This window comes from Eschscholzia californica, unplaced genomic scaffold, assembly GCF_041429995.1.
Source record: "Eschscholzia californica isolate CP2 unplaced genomic scaffold, dmEscCali1.0.p SCAF_4, whole genome shotgun sequence".
In the NCBI taxonomy this organism is placed as follows: domain Eukaryota; kingdom Viridiplantae; phylum Streptophyta; class Magnoliopsida; order Ranunculales; family Papaveraceae; genus Eschscholzia; species Eschscholzia californica.
Window position 1 is genome coordinate 28,067,311 of NW_028238461.1, and position 19,369 is coordinate 28,086,679.

The following is a 19,369-nucleotide window of genomic DNA, read 5'->3' on the forward strand; positions in this document are numbered from 1 at the left end:
GATGCTCTTAGAACTTTTAAATGGAGGACGAATGCAACATGAAAACTAATTGAAGTCAGTGTAAAAAGAGAGAGAGAGAGAAGATAATGGTGAGAGAGAGAGAAGAAGATGATGAAGAAGGATTAAGAGATGGTTGAAAGAGGAAAGACAAGAAGAGAAAGGGATAGTCAACAATTGGTCACCCAAGTGGTCCAATGTGTTGACATAAACTCCAAAATCCTGGAAGTCCCAGGTTCGATTCGCAGATGAGGTGGTTTCCATGATTTATTGAACTTGGGTTATTAAGGTATAAATAATGTTGTTGGGCTTTAGGCCATAGTTTAGTTGGACTATAGGCCCGTTCTTTGTAAGAGTTTGAATTCACCAGTTTCGTGCTTATCACATCTTTGATGTATCAATGTCAATGTAATGACTATCGTAGATCGTAGTCAATTTTCCATAAAAAAAAGAAAGAGAAAAGGAATAAATCCAATAATTAAAAAAATAATTTAGTTACACATGAAAATTGTTTTATGACGTTGGGAGGGTAGGTCCAATTACCAAAATAGTAAATATCCTGCCTCCAGATATAGAGAATATCCAGCCTCCTGAACACAAAATAAAAACCATATATATGGAAATGATCAACACTGCCTGTGAGCAACCACAACAACAATGTTAATGTCTGATGACATTCTTTCAGCAGAATCTACCTCAAAACCTAGTGACCAGGGTGACTGCATATAGCAAGTAAATGGCAGCAGCAATGGCAGAATCTGGTTTAAGGGTACAACAGAAACAAAACTCTAGACCTTCGGCACTTTGAGATACTTGCTGTATTCCGGTATATAATTCAAGTTTGGAGTGCTTCTACCTTATCGGACAATCTATCCACCACCTCATTTTGCTCTGAGGTTGATTCTTTCTGTGACAGGATCAAAACAAAAAAGAAACATAAAATAAGTATCGCCATGTCATGCTATACACTTTTCACAATTTTCCTGATATCTTTCAGAATATAACTTACTTTTAATTGCTAATACCATCACATTTTTCATAGTCATGCAGACGTAAAAAAAACATTGTTAACTCAGATGTGGCCGAACATGTGCTAAAATTCCAAGACTTACTAGTATAAGTTGTGTTTGGGATTTGAGAAAGCTGTATATCAGCACTTATTGTTGACTTTCATGGTTATTAAATGAGCACAACCTAGAAGATTATGAGCATGATAATTTCCTAAAGAGTGAAAGTTCAGCAATATAAGAGAATCATAACTTTACCTCACTTTTTCCCCTAACAACGACACAATTTGAGGCACTAATGCTTGCGCTCTTTAAAAGGCTACCAGCACTGAGATTTTCATCGATTGAGTCGTTCTGGATATTTGATATGGCCATGCTGCCATCTCCTGATCCCTCATTTTGTTGAAATTTAGGATTTTCTGAAGTCGTTGCAACAGAAGCTGCACTCTGCTTTTCAAGCGCTTTATTTTGATTTGCAGTTTCATCTCTGGGTGCAGTTACTCGCTCTCTGTACAAATACAAGCACATGCCACAAGTCGCATGAATCGAACAACTGAACTAAGAACTTAAAAACCATCGCACTTATTTTTTCAAGATGTTACCTCGGCAAGGAAGCATGTTTCCTCTGTAATGGTGGGGTACCCCTTTCACCTTGACTATAGTGTTCCTCCAGATGGGCAAATTGTCTCTTAAACCGGTCAACTCCACTTTGATAAAACAAAAATACCACTAGAGGTCAGTTGGGAAAAGATTAACAAACAACCTTTACTTGGAAAGATGAATCCTTCTAAATAGCGAGTGGTGTGAATAGTAGAATCATTCAACCTAGCAATGGGAGTGGGACTCAAGCTATATACATACCTTAGGGATCTGTTTAGTAGTAAGTATGCATTATGTCGTGAAATATTTATACATACTGGCGACCTAATGTATGTTTTGGTGCGATGTAATTACATAAATTACTGTAGGAGTTAAAGTTTCTAATTATTTATTAATGACTCTATTACGTTTACTTTGCCTTGGATCTACAGCATACAACATATAACATACAGCATACAGCTTACAACATACAGCATACACCTAGGAGAGACGCCGTATCACGTACAGTGTATCTATTTGAGCCAAAATAATATTTAAAATGAGAAAGAGAGCAACAAACATTTCATAATTATCAATCATGACAAAATAATATTTAAAATGGTTATCAATCAGTTCAAGTTTGAGTTTTGTTAGTTCTCTGGGTTATTTTTCTGTTTTTTACTGAACTTTTTTCTTTTTGAAATTTTGAATGAATATATTAGAAGGGAGAAAAAACTGTACAAAGGTTGGGGAGGACGTTACAATTCTTAGGAGGTCCCCGCCTCCCAATTGCCTGCTACATCTATAAAAGATAAGTTTTTGAACTTAGACAACATTTTAGCCCAACACAAAATCGTCCCTTTTACATCATCCACGTCTATGCTAGTACTTGCATTTGATTCTTCGAAAATCTTGTTGTTGCGGTCCTTCCATAGGTTCCAAACAATCGCCACCGGAACTAGGTCCCAAATTTCCTTCTTTGCCTTTGGTTTGCGAATCCCTTCTCATTGTTCGAACATCTGAGTGATAGAGCTAGGTATGCACCAATGGATCTTGAGAGAGGAGATAAAATAGGCCCATAAACTCTCCGCTACTTTACAATGGAGGAAAATATGGTCTATAGTCTCTTCCTCTGATTTGCATAAGATGCACCTATTAACCAGCTGAAAGCCTCTTCGCCTTAGTGAATCAACCGTAGGAATCTTGCCTATAAAGGTGGCCCAAAGCAGAAATCCAACTCTTGGAGGAATATTCTTTCTCCTAAGAACTTTAATGAGGGTTGGATTTATGATTTGGCGACCTGTATCCATGCGTGCATACCAGTTCTTCACCGTAAGCTGATCCTTCTCCTCATGCCACCATACTCTCTTATCTTGCCTATCACTCAGTCTGGTACCTTGAAGGGCCTCCAGCAGGTAAGAGTATGGTTGAAACTCCCAGCCATTTAGATTTCTTCTAGTGTTAATCTCACATACCTGCAGCTCCATGTTGAACATCTTACTGACTGAAGCCTTCTTATCCGAGGCTATAGCATATATTTGAGGGAAACGATCTTTGAGAGTATTAGATCCCAGACAAACCTCGGACCAAAACGGGATAGATTCGCCGTTACCCAGCTCCCACTTGGTGTAGTTTCTATAATTTCTGAGCAAACTTTGAATACCCTTCCAAACTCCACAACCGTATGTTATGTTCTTGACTCTAGCCTCCCACAGCTCCGGAGTTCTGCCATACTTATCACCAATAACCTCTTTCCATAGGGAATCTTTCTCCTGTTCGAACCTCCACAACCATTTCGTTAATAAGGCCTGATTCATGATTTTTAGTTTTTTGATACCCAAACCTCCATTATTCCTGGTTGCAAGAACGTATTTCCAGGATGCCCAATGCATTCTTTTCATATCCGACTTTCCATTCCACAAAAAGTGGCACATCTTCTTATCAATCTCCTTCAGGACTCCCAAAGGGATAGTGAAAATAGACAAGTAATATGTTGGGAGAGCTTGAAGAACGGATTTGATTAAGGTAATCATACCTCCTCTGGAGAGGACGTGGCTGACGTTAGTTTTTTACTGAACTTCGAGAGAGAAACTTCAAGTTATTTTTTGTTTTCAGCAACTATTGAATGCTTTTTCATCAACAAAAAAGCATCCGATTCAGTTTATTTCGTTATTCTTCTGAACTGCTCTTTTTATATATTCAATCAAAGTTTCAAAAAAAAAACTGTTGTTTTAGTTTAGTTATTTTCGACGATGGTAGACCTGTGTTGACGCTTCTGCCAACGACTTTACATCAATTGCAGTTCTCATGTTTATAAGTGATTGATTTTACATCAATTACCGTACCCAGTACCTCGCGCGGATGTTGGAAGTCGGATACAGAGTTTCGTACTTGTGTCCATGTTATATATAGGCTAATACTTAAAGCTCACTGATAATCTAGCAGAGAGATAATATGGAAGCATTCTAAGCACAGCAGAAGAATAAAACCAAGTTCATGATAGGATAATTGTGGTAAACGGCTAACCTTGGGTACATGAAACTAGTTTGATTTTCACCAGAGAGATACTCCTGCAGAATCTGGGGATGATATTCAAGTATCTGTATAATTTTAAAAGACGATTCGTAATAAGTAAAACATTTTAGTTTACGCAAGTCATATTGCAATTAAGCAAAATATACCACTTTGCTGGATATACCTCGCGATATATTAGCTCTCTCACGTCATCTTTTGCCACTTTCTTCCTCTCAAATTCAAACTCAAGCTTTGAAATAGGTTGTCTTGTCAGTTCACGATCCACATTTGACAAACCACGGAAGTACGGATCAGTTAGGGCCTGGAAATAGAAGATACCAGAATGAGGTAATCAGACTAAAGGAGTCGCTTTCTCTTCAGCATATGTAAACTATAGAAACTTTAGGTACACACTGAAAAGGAAATATTATTAAATCGTACTTCTTCTGCTGATGGACGATCTTTTGGATCAAAAGCAAGCAATCGCTCAAGCAAACTGAGAGCCAAGGGATCCGCATTAGGGAATTTTTGTGAAAAAGGTACTGGTGATTTCTTCCGCATATTGTTTAGGTACCTCCTAGCCTTTTCATTTCGAATCTGCACGGGGTATTGAAAACTAACATCAGCAACTGAGTATAGGACGAGAACTTAGTTGATTTTAGAAGTATTACAGATATTCAAACATGCCTAGTGATTCGTGAATATTTTATTATAGAAAATGCCAAATTACCGTCTTCAATAATATTATTTTTTTGAAACTTAGAACGAATATATTAAAGGAAAAAACTATTAACAAAGAGGGACGGAAGGCTAAGAACAAAACGTCTCACGACATCCAACCCTCCCAGTTTACAACCACATCTAGGAAAGTTACATCTCTATACTTATCTAATTTTTTAGTCCAAGCATATAAAGTTCCTTTAATATCTTCAACATCCACATTCGAATTCAGGTTCTTATCCTTGAAGATTTTGTTGTTTCTGTCTGCCCAAATGTTCCACATAATGGCTGCTGGCACCAGCTGCCACACTTCTTTCTCTTGGATTTTTTGCATAGGCCATCCCATTGAGTGACCATACTGTTGGCTTTACTCAGATAGCACCATTGGGTAGCTAGTGATTTGGAGAGCTCCAGATGCTATACTGCAGTGCAGAAATAAGTGGTCCAAGTTTTCCTCCTCAGCTTTGTATAGGATGCATCTATATGGCATTTGAAAACCTCTTCTCCTAAGGGCGTCCACAGTTGGGATTTTGCGAAGAAGCACACCCCATACAAAGAAACCAACTCTCCGGGGGAGGGCTTTAGCCCAAATCACTCTTGATTCGCTGCTGTCGAGAATGGAATCGTCCTGATCAAGCCTCTAGTAGCAATTTGAGACTGAGAAAGGATCTTGCTCCTCCATAACCCAGACTTTCGAGTCCTCATCCTCCGAAAGCCTGACCCCGTGAAGAATGTTCAGGAGCTGGATGTACTGCTGCACCTCCCAGTCGTTGAGGTTCCTTCTAAGCGTGATTTCCCACACATGGAGAGCAGGGTAATAAGCCTCAGACACACTGGTGTGTCTATTGCTAACAGCCTTATAGATTTCCGGAAAGCACACTTTAAGAGTCTCCCCACCAATCCAGACGTCCGATCAGAAGTGGATCTTTTTCCCATTTCCTAGCTTCCATTTGGTGATACTGAGGTACTTCCTCACGTTGGCCACAATGCCCTTCCAAACTCCACAACCATAAGTGTCCTTGGCACAATTCTTCACCCATTCTTCACTGACTAAGCCGTATTTGTCGAGAATTACCTTTTGCCATAGGGTGTCTTCCTCTTGATCCATACGCCAAAGCCATTTCATGAGAAGGGCTCGATTCATAAACTGGAGGTTCTTAACACCCAAACCTCCCTTCCTCCTACTAGTGCAAACTTTCTTCCACTCCATCCAATGCATCCTTCTCTGGTCCTTGTTAGAGTTCCATAAGAATGAACTCATCTTTTTATCAATTTCTCTGAGGACTCCCAGAGGCATGGAGAAGAGAGATAGGTAATAAGTGGGCAAGGCTTGAATAACCGACTTAAGGAGAGTGATCTTACCACCCTTAGACAGGAGGTGTCCTTTCCAAGCTGCCAACCTTTTATTGATGCGTTCCAGGACCGGATCCCATAACTTCTTGGAGTTGCATCTTTCCCCAAGGGGCAGACCAAGGTAGGAGGTGGGAAGGGTGCCCACTTGACACCCAAACTCTTTGATCACTTCATGATTCATGTTGTTCTCCCCAACATGAATCATGAAATGATCAAAGTGGGGGAGAAATCCCAGATGTATTCATAAGCCTTCTCCAGATCAGCTTTAACTACCAACCCTCTCCTGCCATCTTTCCTTCTGGAGTCGATTCATTCATTAGCTATCATGACCCCATCTAAAATTTCCCTTCCATTCACGAAAGCACCCTGAAAGGGTGAAATAATACTACCAATTACCTTAGAGAGTCTCATGGCTAAGATCTTAGAGACAATCTTATAAACCCCTCCTACCAGACTAATGGGTCTGTAATCTTGAAATTTAAAGCTGTTCTGAACTTTAGGGATGAGAACTATAAAGGTATGATTCAACCTCCAATTGAAAGCCACAACATCCACAAACTCTGATATCTTTTCCATCATGGTATCTTTGATAATGTCCTAAGCTTGAACAAAGAAGGAGATGGGGAAACCGTCTTCAATAATATTGAAGGCAGGAGGTTTCTTTTTTCCCTACAGTTTCTCGTTGAGTGTATAGTCATCTTTTAACATGAACTACTATTCTTATACATATTTTGTATTACATGTAAAAGGGTTTGGGTTACGAAATGTCACTTTCAAGGTTGATTGCAAATTGATGGTTGACCTTGTTGACCACCAAAAATACAGCTTTAATGAAACTAGTTGACAAAATGAAAGTCAACACAATTATTATCTGTTTGGACCTGATTTTTCCCCTTTCTTTTGAAAATTGAATGAATATACATTGAAATAAAAAGTTTTACATGGAAAGGCGAACTACAAACATTTACATGCCTATATGTTACGACATTATGTTCTTCCAGTTTAAAACAACGTCATGAAACGATATTGTTTTCGCCCATTTTGTACTTGTGCTCCAATGATAAAGAAGCCCTTTCACATCTTCAACATCTATATTCCTCTCATTTGATGGCTTCTAGGATCATATTCCATATATCTCTTCCTTTTTTCTGTTTTTCTTGACATCTCCCACTGCACTATGACGTCCTGTATTGAAAGTGGAAAGCACCAACTAATCTTTCCAGAATATATGCAATAATTCCCAAACCTGATGCAATCTTGCAGTGTGCAAAGTGATGGTCTGCAGACTCCTCTACTTCTTTGCACATGATACATCTATTGACTAATTGAAAGCCCCTACGGTTTAGCTGATCCACTGTTCGGATTTTGAGATGGCAGACTGCCCAAACAGTGAAGCTGACTCTTGTAGGGATCGATTTCTTCCAAATGTATTTGTGGACATGAAACTCAATGGCTGAGGTGTCCTGGATTTCTCTTTTGTACAAGTTCCTTACTGAGAGTCTCCTCTCCTTCTTTCCATACTCTGGTGTCTTCATTGTCATTGGGTGTCTAGTATATCCAAGAGATCCATGAGTATGAGAATCCCCCAATCATTCAGATTCCATCTAATCGAGAGGTCCCAGCTGTTGTGCACTGCATGGGATTGAAGATTTGACTGACTGGTGATCCTCTAAAATTTGATAGGAAATAAATTGCTGGGTATCTATCCTTGAGAGTTATAGTGGAGCACCAAATATCATCCAGAATTTTGTTTTCTGCCCATTTCCCAGTTTCCAATTCGTCATCCTGTTGAAGTCCTCCATCCTGTTTTTTGTGGCCCTCCAAACTCCACAGCCGTAGGCTTGTTTACTTCTGATACATCCTTCTTCTGAATCCCCATATTTCACTACTGTGATGTTTCTCCACGGAGCCGTGCTTTCCTGGGGAAACGCCATAACCACTTTGAAAGCAAGGCTTCATTTAGAATTTTCAGATTTTTTACACCTAAACCTCCTTCTTTGAGCTATTTCCAGACTGTTATCTATGCCACCCAATGCATTCCCCTTCCTTCTATCTTGTCATTCCAAAGAACGTCACACATCTTGTCGATACTCTTCCATACTCTGACTGGTATGCCGTATAAAGATAGGAAGTATATGGGGAGGGCTGAGATTAGAATGTCATGTCCCACGCCCACCCATAGTTACCAGAAACGGGATACGCTCCGGTACGAATACGGGGTACAGATACGGGGTACGCTAATTAGACGTTTCCGATTCGCTAGGGGGTATAATTATTCGCATATATATATATATATATATATATATATATATATATATATATATATATCACTTAAAACCGATGAAAGCAATAGTCACACTTTGTAAACACTAAATTTAGTAATAACTGCAGAACCTAAAGTTAAAGCAATATTCACACTTTGTAAACCCTAAATATCATGTTTTCATCTTTTTTTTCTTCTTGCAAATGGGTACGCCAGATTTAGAGATCTGATTCGCGTACCCACTCTAAAAGAGTACGATCAAACCAGATAGGAGTTCGCTCTGCAATTGTTAAGAGGATCTCTTAGGTAAGCTATTTTAGACTGTCAGTCGTTTCGAACTCTTTTTAGACACTATTTATTTTATATTACGTCCAAAGACTGTTATCTATGCCACCCAATGCATTCCCCTTCCTTCTATCTTGTCATTCCAAAGAAAGTCACACATCTTGTCGATACTCTTCCATACTTTGATTGGTATGCCGTATAAAGATAGGAAGTATATGGGCAGGGCTGAGATTAGAATGTCATGTCCCACCATTCTGCAATTGCTAAGAGGATCTCTTAGGTAAGCTATTCTTGACTGTCAGTCGTTTCAAACTCTTTTTAGACACTATTTATTTTATATTACGTCCAAAGACACTACTATACCAAAGTTCCAAACATTTAATTACAATAGAACTTAAAATACTAAATGTTGTAACTAGTTAACTAATAGCCTTGTACAAAAAACTACTCCACTAGTTAATCCTTTAGATATGGTAAAGTAATGATTTCAGCATGCTAATTAGAAACACCACAAAATACAGTACACAAAAGAGGTATGTAAGATCAAAATCCGCCGGATGGAGGTTTCAGTAACACTGAGAATATATATCGGATATTCAACTAGCTTCAATTAAGTAACATTGAACTTGTTTTGTTTAACCACGAAGAACAGACTAATAATTGAATTGTGAACAAATTCTTTTAGAAAATTTACTAACAGACTAGAAACAGAAAAAAAATATATATAAAAATAAAAAATAAACGAGAATGTGATCTTACTCTTGCAGTAGATTCAGCTGAAGGAGTACCAAGCAGATCAGTCATGAGATCCAGTTGGTGCACCACATTCTTCCCCGGGAACAGTGGCTTTCCTGTAAGCATCTCAGCAAATATGCATCCCATGCTCCACATATCAATTGCAGGGGTGTACTGCAAACAAAATAACCCCAATTGACTAGTAACCTAATCATCGATAAAAATGCCAGTGACAAAACAACCCCAAATTATATAACCATAACTTGGACCATCTTTCAAAATCATTCAGAAAATAGTAGTAAGTAAGTGATAAAGATGGTTCAAGCTAAAACAATAGATGGATTGACCTATACCAGTCAAGGTTGTAAGAATGAAAAGCAAAGGAAAGCTGGGGACCTAAGCTTTGTGGGGTGTGGGGCAGCGCACCGCGCCTATTATACAGATATGAATAGATTTACATCTCATTTTATAGAACGCGCCTATTTATAAACATAAATATTTTATAAATATAGTCAAAAAGATGATCAAAGAATAAGGGTTTACTATAGGCCACTCGGAAGGTGTTAAATTAAAGAGCCCTGGTGCCCAAATTAGATAGAGCGAGAGTGCTGCCTTTGACAACAAATATTAAGTTGTAAGTTATAACGTACATGAGCTTCCAAGCTGAAGTTTTTAACCAGCAAACTTGGTTGTTGCAACTTACAAGGCTGGATCTCGCTCCTTATTCAACCAAGACCCTTTACATAGTCGTTAAAAGTTCATCTTAAGTGGCTATCAATATTGTAATAGAGCTAAAAGTCCTCATAGATCATACGGTTGAGTTACATAGAACTATAACCAGCATAAAACCAATGGGAAGTGATGTTTGCTGAATGTCTCGTTATTAGGTTACAACACTAAGTTTTTATATTACATTTTCAGCATGCAAGTGGTAGTAAGTAAATAGAAACTGTAAGCAGAAAGAGTAGAATCAGGAAGTCGACAGGTTTTAGTGACACTGAATGGCCAATGCCCTTATTAGATAAGTCTACCACGAATCATGATACATCCCACTTCCACCCCACCGTATTTCTAACCAACTTATCTCGACTTCCTACTTCATAGATGAAAAACCATATACATATAACTTTCAAAAAAAAAACATATACATATAACCAAATAATCTTAAGGCTCGCAGTCACTTTACTGTCATCTACCGACGAGGCTGGTTCATTAAAATCCACAATTCCACATTTTAAGTTATTTCTGCTCCACATTGTGAAAAACTGAAGGCTGGAACTAAATTTGAGATCTCCGATTGTCCAACTCTCGTAATGAAAAACAAAATATTGACTTGGGCAGCTATGTTTCAACAACTTCCCAATCCCCTCTCACAAAAGGATCTCTATTTTCTTGAATGTAACAAAGCATTAAGGGGGGGGTAGTGGAGCAGGACTTTCACAGACTTTCATAGACAAAATGTCCCGTAGACATTTCAAGACATTTCGGATGAGTTATTATAGACAACATGTGTTCATAGACATTTTCAAGACATTGAGAGTTTGTAGACAAAATGTCTTTATAGACATTTCAAGACATTTGATCCATAGACAAAATGTCCTGGGGACATTTTAAGATCTTGAGTCCATTGACAAAATGTGTAATGCATATTATATTTGTGCTAATCAAAAATATATTTTTCGACTTTTGTAGACATCTGTGAATATTTGTGGACATTGATGGACATTTGGTAGACATTTATTATTTTATTATTATTATTATTATTTAATCACATGAAATAATATATTAATACTAACATTTCAAAAATATATTTTTCGACTTTCGTAAACATCTGTGAATATTTGTGGACATTGATGGACATTTGGTAGATATTTATTATTTTAATATTATTATTATTTTTTAATTACATGAAATAATATATTTATACTAACATTTCAAAAATATATTTTTCGACTTTCGTAGACATTTGTAAATATTGTGGACATTGATGGACATTTGGTAGACATTTACTATTTTAATATTATTATTATTGTTTAATCACATGAAATAATATGTTTATACTAACATTTCAAAAATATATTTTTCGACTTTCGTAGACATCTGTGAATATTTGTGGACATTGATGGACATTTGGTAGACATTTATTATTTTAATATTATTATTATTGTTTAATCACATGAAATAATATATTTATACTAACATTTCAAAAATATATTTTTCGACTTTCGTAAACATCTGTGAATATTTGTGGACATTGATGGACATTTGGTAGACATTTATTATTTTAATATTATTATTGTTTTTTGATCACATGATGGACTTCAAATGTCTCTTGTTTTTTGAAAGACATTTTGGCTTCCAAATTTGTCCCAAATCCTTCACAAATTCATCAAACTATGAAGTCCACCAAAGTCTGGGACATATTTTGTCTACAATCGAATGCCTCGGACTTTTATAGACTCTCAAATGTCTGGATTTGAATGCCTCAGACTTTCGTGGACTCTCAAATGTCTGGATTTGAATGCCTCAAACTTTCGTGGACTCTCAAATGTCTGGATTTGAATGCCTTAGACTTTCGCGGACTCTCAAGAGTCCGCGAAAGTCTTGCTCCACTACCCCCCCCTAAATCTTTCTTCCTGTTGGTTATCTTAGCAATTAAATTGTTGATAATATCTTGATTCTCGATACAAAATTTAGAATTACCTATCTTACTGTAAGAAACAAACTAAGATCATCAAAGTCAACTGCATACCAAATGTCAAAAGAATATCTAAAACTGAAAATGCAAGCAGAAAAACAGCTGAAGATTCGCACATAAAAAGATCAAACAGCTTACTTTGGAGAAGAAAGATCCACAGAGTTCAGGAGCACGATACCATCTTGTTGCCACGTAATCCTTAAGAGAGAGATAAAATATTAGTTGCACATGTCGTCCAAGGACTTGATTGAACGTAACGACGAACCATCAAATACTTAAGAATTTAAAACCTAAAGTACTATTGCCGACGAAGAATTATAAGGTGCTAAGAAGTCATTAAGTATTTAGCGTTGGATGATATAAGCAACATACTGTCCAAAAAATAGCTGATGGAGCATCATTGAAAGATACACGGGCAAGCCCAAAATCACAAATCTTCAGCTTGCCATCCGCGTTAACAAGAATGTTTTTTGGCTTTATATCTCGATGAAACACATTCGCTATAAGAAATCAAAGGAAGCTTATCACTGACTGTTAAATGTATAAATCATAGAACAAGACTGCGAAATTAAATAAAACAGATAAATAATTGAAATGTTAACCTGAATGTATATATTTTAGAGCTCTAAGAAGCTGATAAAGGAAGAACTGATAATGTTCAGGTGTTAGATCATCATTTGCTTTAATTACTTGGTGGAGGTCGGACTCCATCAACTCAAAAACAACATAGATGTCTTTAAATTCTCTCCGAGATGGAGGAAGCATTATATGCCTTATTTCTACAATATCTGGATGTTGCAGTAACCGAAGGAGCTTAATTTCTCTTAGAATGCGTGTAGCATCAGAAACATGTTCAAAAACATCATTTATCTTCTTAATTGCTACTCTTTCTCCTGTATGGGTATCAACTGCAGATCCAACAACCCCATAACTTCCTTTCCCAATGACTTCCTGGATTTGATACCGACTTGCCTCACCATACTCTGTAAAGAATTCTGCATCAATCGTGCTCTGAGCAGACGTTCAAATAAAACTGTATTAGTAATTCCAAAGTGAGCAGATCCGACATAAGCGGGCAAAGAAAACCGTATAAAAGTATGTGCTTATAGACGAAAAATATCTTGTTGTTGCTTTACAACATGAATCGTAGAATTGTAAAAGGAACAAATTTCTACTGGAGATTAATTATGGTTCTAACCCAAAGAAAATGCTTTTTGGCCGATCTTAGTGATAGAACTAAGGCATGTAATAGAACCACAAGAGTTTAGAGGTCCGTGTATAAGGGCTTATCTAAATTATGAAAAATTCTTTTAGAGAAAAAAAAAATCTTTAAGAAAAAGACATGGTGGAACAGCTGGAGATTGAATATGACTAGCAAGTATAGCAGATTGACAAGTTTGAAGAATGCTAGGACATCTATATTATGATGACAACTTAAAAGAAAAGGACAATCATGCTTTGTATATTCATTGATACTCTGGTCTTCTGAAGTGTTCCGAAATTCTGAATATCAGCCAATAAGCAGAGCCTGCCATCACTGGTCATACTGAGTCAGATCTAAGAAGTAACTACAAGTACACCCTGAGATCCACAATATTATTTACAAGAACAGAATTAATTAGAGCTTGCAGCTTTCTTTGCTCCTTGTCACGAAGGGAATAGATGATATTATGGTATGTCAAATCCCTAACAACGAGTATATATATATATATATATATATATATATATATATATATATTCAATGCATATAAGCTATGTAACATCCGCACTGGTCCAGGTATCGACATCTAACTCCAGCACAGGTGCTGAAGTCTGAGAAAACAACTAAAAAAATGCCCAAAACAGGAATACTGTCATTATATATAGAAGAGTATATGTAACTCTAAAGGGAGATGATTTCGTTAGAAGGCATGCTTTGCCCTTCAATATTAGAAGGTAAACCTGATGAACATGATTTAGTACCTTATGTTGATTTCCACATTAGTGTCCTTGCGAGCGAACGATGTGTAACAAGGATGAGAAATCACTTAGATTTCATTTGAAAATTGATTTAGTGCCCATTTCAACTATTACAGAGGAAGTCCAGAAAGCAGGATAACCCCAAGATAAGAGAAAATGTTAAGTGGTGAACGTAAATACGTAATAGGTCCCAGCAGACTCCCAAATTAACGGGTTCGAAGTAGGCAGTCTTCAAATGGTTCAGGATAAAGAACAATAACAATGAATAATAAATGGTTCAGAATAAAGAACAATAACAATGAACAATAAGTTGTACACTGAAAGCAGTTTTTGGCGTCCTTCCATTGACAACATGAGCCTTCCAACCATTAACCCCGATATGAACACCATATTGGAAGCTGATATATCGGAAGAAGTATTGAAAGCTATGAAAGACCTTGCTGGAGACAAATCCCCAGGTCCGGATGGACACCCATCAGTTTCTTCATTAAATGCTGGAATATTATCAGAGTGGAAGTTATGCTAATGATCCAGGAATTCGCAACCACAGCAAAAATGAATTGGAAGCTAAACCACACCTTTATTGTCTTGCTGCCTAAGAAGGAGAATGCTGCCAACCTCTCTGATTTCAGACCGATCAGCTTAGTCAGTGGTATATATAAGATTGTCTCAAAGGTCTTAGCCACTAGGCTCAAGTGTGTCTTGGGTGATCTTATCTCCCCTTTTCAAGGAGCCTTCGTGGCGGGTCGTCAAATTTTGGATGGGGTCCTATTGCTAATGAGGTGACAGATTCGAGAAGCAAACTCAAGACCCAGGGGCTCATTGTGAAGGTGGATCTCGAGAAAGCGTACGATAGGGTAGCTTGGGACTTTTTATCCCAAGTTATGGAGCGCATGGGATTTGGGTATAAGTGGCGAGCGTGGATCTTTGGCTGTGTTAGCTCGGCTTCATTCTCGGTTTTGGTTAACGGTAACCCAACCAGACCTTTTCAAAGCTCAAGGGGTATCAGGCAAGGGGATCCATTATCCCCTCTTCTCTTCCTCCTAGTTGCTGAATCTCTGAGCCATTGCTTCAGGGTGGCAGAAGAGAAGGAGTGGGTTAGGGGTTTCAAGGTTAAGGAGAATGGGATGGCAGTTAATCATCTCAATTTGCGGATGATACACTATTTTTCCTTGATGACTCTACCAACCAATTGGCAAAGTTGAAAGATATCCTCATCATGTTTGAAGTAGCTTCTGGTCTAAAAGTAAACTACTCCAAATCTATGATCTTTCCAGCCATTAATAACATCAGTATTTCTGCCGTTACTGATGCTTTTGGATGCCCAGTGGGTCAGCTTCCGAGAAATTACTTGGGTCTCCCTTTGGGTCAGTCTTACAAATGCAAGACTCTTTGGGATCCAGTGATAGAAAGAGTCAACAAAAGACTATCTTCTTGGAAGGCGAAGACACTATCTAGGGGTGGCAAGGTAACCTTGGTTAAGTCAGTCTTATCAGCTCTTCCATTATACTTTCTGTCTCTCTTCAGCATGCCTTGCTCTATTATTAAAGCCATTGATAAAAAGATGTGTGACTTTATGTGGCATGACACTATGGAATCCAATCGTATGCATTGGGTGGCTTGGAAGCTAATCTGTCGAGAGTTGGATGATGGGGACTTGGGGATCAAAAATCTGAGAATTACGAACCAAGCTCTCCTATCTAAATGGCTGTGGAGGTTGGCCAAGGAGGAGACAGCTTTATGGAGAAACATTATTGTCGAGAAATATGGGATGAATCAAGGGGGTTGGGTTCATAATCCTATTAAATCTCACGAAATCCACGCCTCCCAGTTAATTACAACATCAATGTAAGAAACGTGCCTAAAGGCATCGACATTTTTAATCCAAGAGTAAATAAACACACTAGATTAAAAAAGAAAACACAAAATTATCCTAAGGAAAAAAAACATACTAGATTAAAAAAAGAAAACACAACTCTTCTGCTTCTTCTTCGAACATAACTCTTCTTCTTCTTCAAACACAATTCTTTTTCTTCTTCTTCAAACAATTCGTCTTCTTCTTTTTCCTCTTCTTAAAACACAATTCTTCTTCAAACACAATCTTCTTCTAACACAACTTTTCTTCTTCTTCTTCTTCTTCAAATAAAATTCTTCGTCTTCTTCAAACATAATTCTTCTTGTTCTTTTTTTAACACAATTCCCAAATCTTCATTTCTTCTTTTTCTTCTTTTTCTTCTTCTTCTTCTTCTTCTTAAAACACAACTCTTCTTCCTCTTCTGCTTCAAACATAGGTCTTCTTCGTCTTCTCTTTCTTCAAACACATGTCTTCCTCTTCTTTTTTTTTTTTTGAAAAGTTGGATTGATCTTTATAAAAAGAATAAGAGAGTAGAAAGCAGTGGGAAAAGCTTAAAAGTTACAAATTACTTCATAAGACTCTCCCACTACAGAGTTAAATCCATATGGGTTAGGCTCTTGGCCCAATGCAAATTCTTAGTCCAATGGAATAGAAGTCCTTGGATATCCTCGACCTCTAGATCACAACTAGCATTACCCTCTTTAAAAGTTATACAGTTTCTAAACTTCCAAATGGACCTCGCACTTGGAATTAGGTTCAAGAGATAATTTCCTTTGCTTTCTCGAACCCAACCTTCTTCTTCTTCTTCACGATTCTTCTTCTTCAAACACAAGTCTTCTTCTTTTTCTTCTGCTTCTTCTTCAAGTTCAAACACACTTCATCATCTTCTTCTATTCCTCTTCTTCTTCTATTCTTCTTCTTTTTCAACACAATTCTTCTTCTTCTTCAGCACCTCCACAACTCCCAATATTAAAACCAATCTCAAACATATGACATAAAAGAATATAAGTTCTAACTTCTCCAACTCGCCCTTTATTTCATTATACAAAGTTTACAAACCCTTACCAGTGAAAGGAAAAATTTCAATGGAGGAGGATCAAACCCCTCATTTCGTGGCAATTTGCCTCTAACAGGCAAAATTTTCGTGGGATTTGCACGAAATCTGGCAACATTGCTTCCTTGCTTCCGATTTCGTGGCAACCTCCCCTCTTATCTGCCAAATTTTCTTAAAATTCCCTGAAATACACCTAGAGTTTATGGAAAGAAGAGGGAGTCATCTTCAAAAATAATTCCTGGGTACAAGTTAAAACTTAAAATGTAGTATATTCGTATCCCCCAATAATTATTTTGTCTATATAATTTCTACGTTTTCATTTGTCGATATAAGATTTTTGTTTGTCCATATACTGTCGGCCAAAAAAACTCAAATGGAACCAAAGTACCAAACATAAGTTACAAACAAACTAATATTTTTTTTTTTTGATGCACAAGGTAAAGGAAAAACAAAACAAATACAAACAATAATCTTTGAGGAAATGGCTAAAATTGGGCATACCTAAATAAACAGGGTTCAATCAAATCAGCCGTCTCTTCTCTTCTGCTTATTCTCAAAAAGGATCACGTGTAGAAGAGAGAGAGAGAGGAAGAGGATGCATTTGACCAACACATAGAAAGTAGTGGATCTGATCGGAGAGAGATTAAGATAACTTACCTTTTTACTATTTTGAGAGTCAATAGAGCTGAATCGGTTATGTCGTTTGGGGACTTTGATTGACTTCAAACCAGAAAGATCGAAATCCTCGATAATGGTGAGCTCCTGGTCCTCTTTTACTACCTCCTTTTGTTGTTGATGATGTTGATCTTCTTCTACTTCTTCTGGAATAGTTGAGGTGGTTAGTTTTCCTTCTTCTTCTTCACTTACATTGACATTCTTAGTGGTATTTGTAGAGGTAGTGTTAAGTTTGTGATGATTAGATGAAGTTGAAGAAGATGATGATGATGATGATCGACGCTGAAACCAGCGACGAACCCCATCCACAATTGTTCCTCCTCCCATATGATGCTTACTGCAACAGCAGGATCGTCCGCTATTTAGATGCTGAAATACAGCTAATGGCTGCCAACATCTCGCATCTCTCTCTATATGCCTGTTCGTCAAACCATCTCCAATGTAAAATTAAGAACGGAAAATAGGGGTTTGGGTAAAATAAATAAATAAATAAAAACAAAAAAATAATCAGAAAATAAAAAAATTTTACGAAATTGGTCAACTGAGATTGACTTTTTGATTTTGCTTGTTGCTATAAGAGTTCCTTTTGGAACTAAAAAATATTAACTTTTTGGAAGATTAATAAAAGAATTTAGAATGAACTTTTATAAATTTAAACAAAATCTTTCTATAGATCTAAACTCCTTCTCTCATTTTCTCTATCTCTTCCCTTCTTCCTATTTTTCTATCTTTTTCCTGCTTTATCTCCCTCTATCTCTCATTTTTCCTCTCTATGTCGTTTTCTCTCTCTCTCTCACTCGAAATCTCACTATCTAAGGATTTCCACCTCTTTTACACAACTCCGACGAAGAGAAGTGACCCCTTCGCTAGAACCCCTTTCGTTTGAGACGAAGGGGAACTCGAGGAAGAGAAACCCTCCATGAAACTTTTTGTGGTGACCAGCCACAAAATTGTTTTATGGCGAGCCAGCCAGCCACGAACAAAGAGGGTTTTGTCTGAAGCACTCCACGAGGTCTGATTTCGGCAAAGAGAATACTTTCTTTCGCGAGAACTGTGTTTGTGTGAGAGAGGAAGAGAGATAATGTTCGAGAGAGAAACATTGAGAGATAGAGGGAGAAACAGTGAGAGTGAGAGAGAGAGAGTAAGAGAACTAGAGAGAGAAATTGGGAAATTGGGAGATTGGGAGAGTAAGATAACGAGAGAAAGATAATAATTAAGAGAAAGAGAGAGAAAAAAGATAGAAAGAGAAAAGATGAAGATTAGGGGTAATGTTTGATCAAGTCAATTTTTGGACTAAAAATAGAAAATGTCCCCTAAGTCAATGTTTCTTAACTAAGTCTTTATGCCCTAGAGATTTTTCTTTATTCCTCAAAGTCGCGTCCTTAATAATAACCAAAAAGACGAGTATCTTTTCTATTAAGGGAGATTTGTTGTTTGGACCCTCTTTCATGATGACTTGCTGTTTAGACTCCCTTTTTCTATTGTTGCACTTTGGACTCCCTTTTTCAAAAAATATAGTTAAATATAATAGTTCAAAAACACTTTGGAAATGAAGATGTTATTTTACCCTAAGCAGATGGAAAAAATACTATTTTACCCTCTACTTAACCTAACCCAACCTATTTTTTAACCCACAAGTTAACTAAATATAAGTATACGACCCGCGAGCTGACGC

General features: G+C 37.3%; 1 protein-coding gene across 2 annotated transcripts; it reads right to left on the bottom strand.

The window, feature by feature from the left end:
- Positions 1-454: 454 nt before the first annotated feature.
- Positions 455-18,521, bottom strand: LOC147543989 (mitogen-activated protein kinase 9-like). Of its 2 annotated transcripts, XR_015239740.1 has the most exons (12): positions 17,677-18,501; positions 12,754-13,162; positions 12,524-12,651; positions 12,290-12,349; positions 9,478-9,627; positions 4,539-4,694; positions 4,282-4,419; positions 4,110-4,183; positions 1,607-1,711; positions 1,263-1,512; positions 693-904; positions 455-587 (listed from the first exon to the last, which is right to left on the bottom strand). XR_015239740.1 is itself a non-coding variant. In XM_086673334.1 (11 exons), the coding sequence occupies exons 1-11, from the start codon at positions 18,019-18,021 to the stop codon at positions 833-835; spliced, it is 1,887 nt and encodes a 628-aa protein (XP_086529460.1). In that variant the 5' UTR covers positions 18,022-18,521; the 3' UTR covers positions 455-832. The 2 variants fall into 2 exon arrangements, 1 of the variants encoding a protein (XP_086529460.1); XM_086673334.1 differs by having other exon boundaries at positions 455-904; positions 17,677-18,521.
- Positions 18,522-19,369: the final 848 nt, after the last annotated feature.

Coding starts and splice junctions, on each gene's coding strand:
- LOC147543989 (XM_086673334.1), bottom strand. CDS start 18,021: ATGGGAGGAGGAACAATTGTGGATGGGGTTCGTCGCTGGTTTCAGCGT. Junction 12,652..12,753: donor TCTAAAATATATACATTCAG/GTTAACATTTCA, acceptor GATTTCTTATAG/CGAATGTGTTTCATCGAGAT. Junction 4,420..4,538: donor ATCGTCCATCAGCAGAAGAA/GTACGATTTAAT, acceptor TTCTATTTCCAG/GCCCTAACTGATCCGTACTT.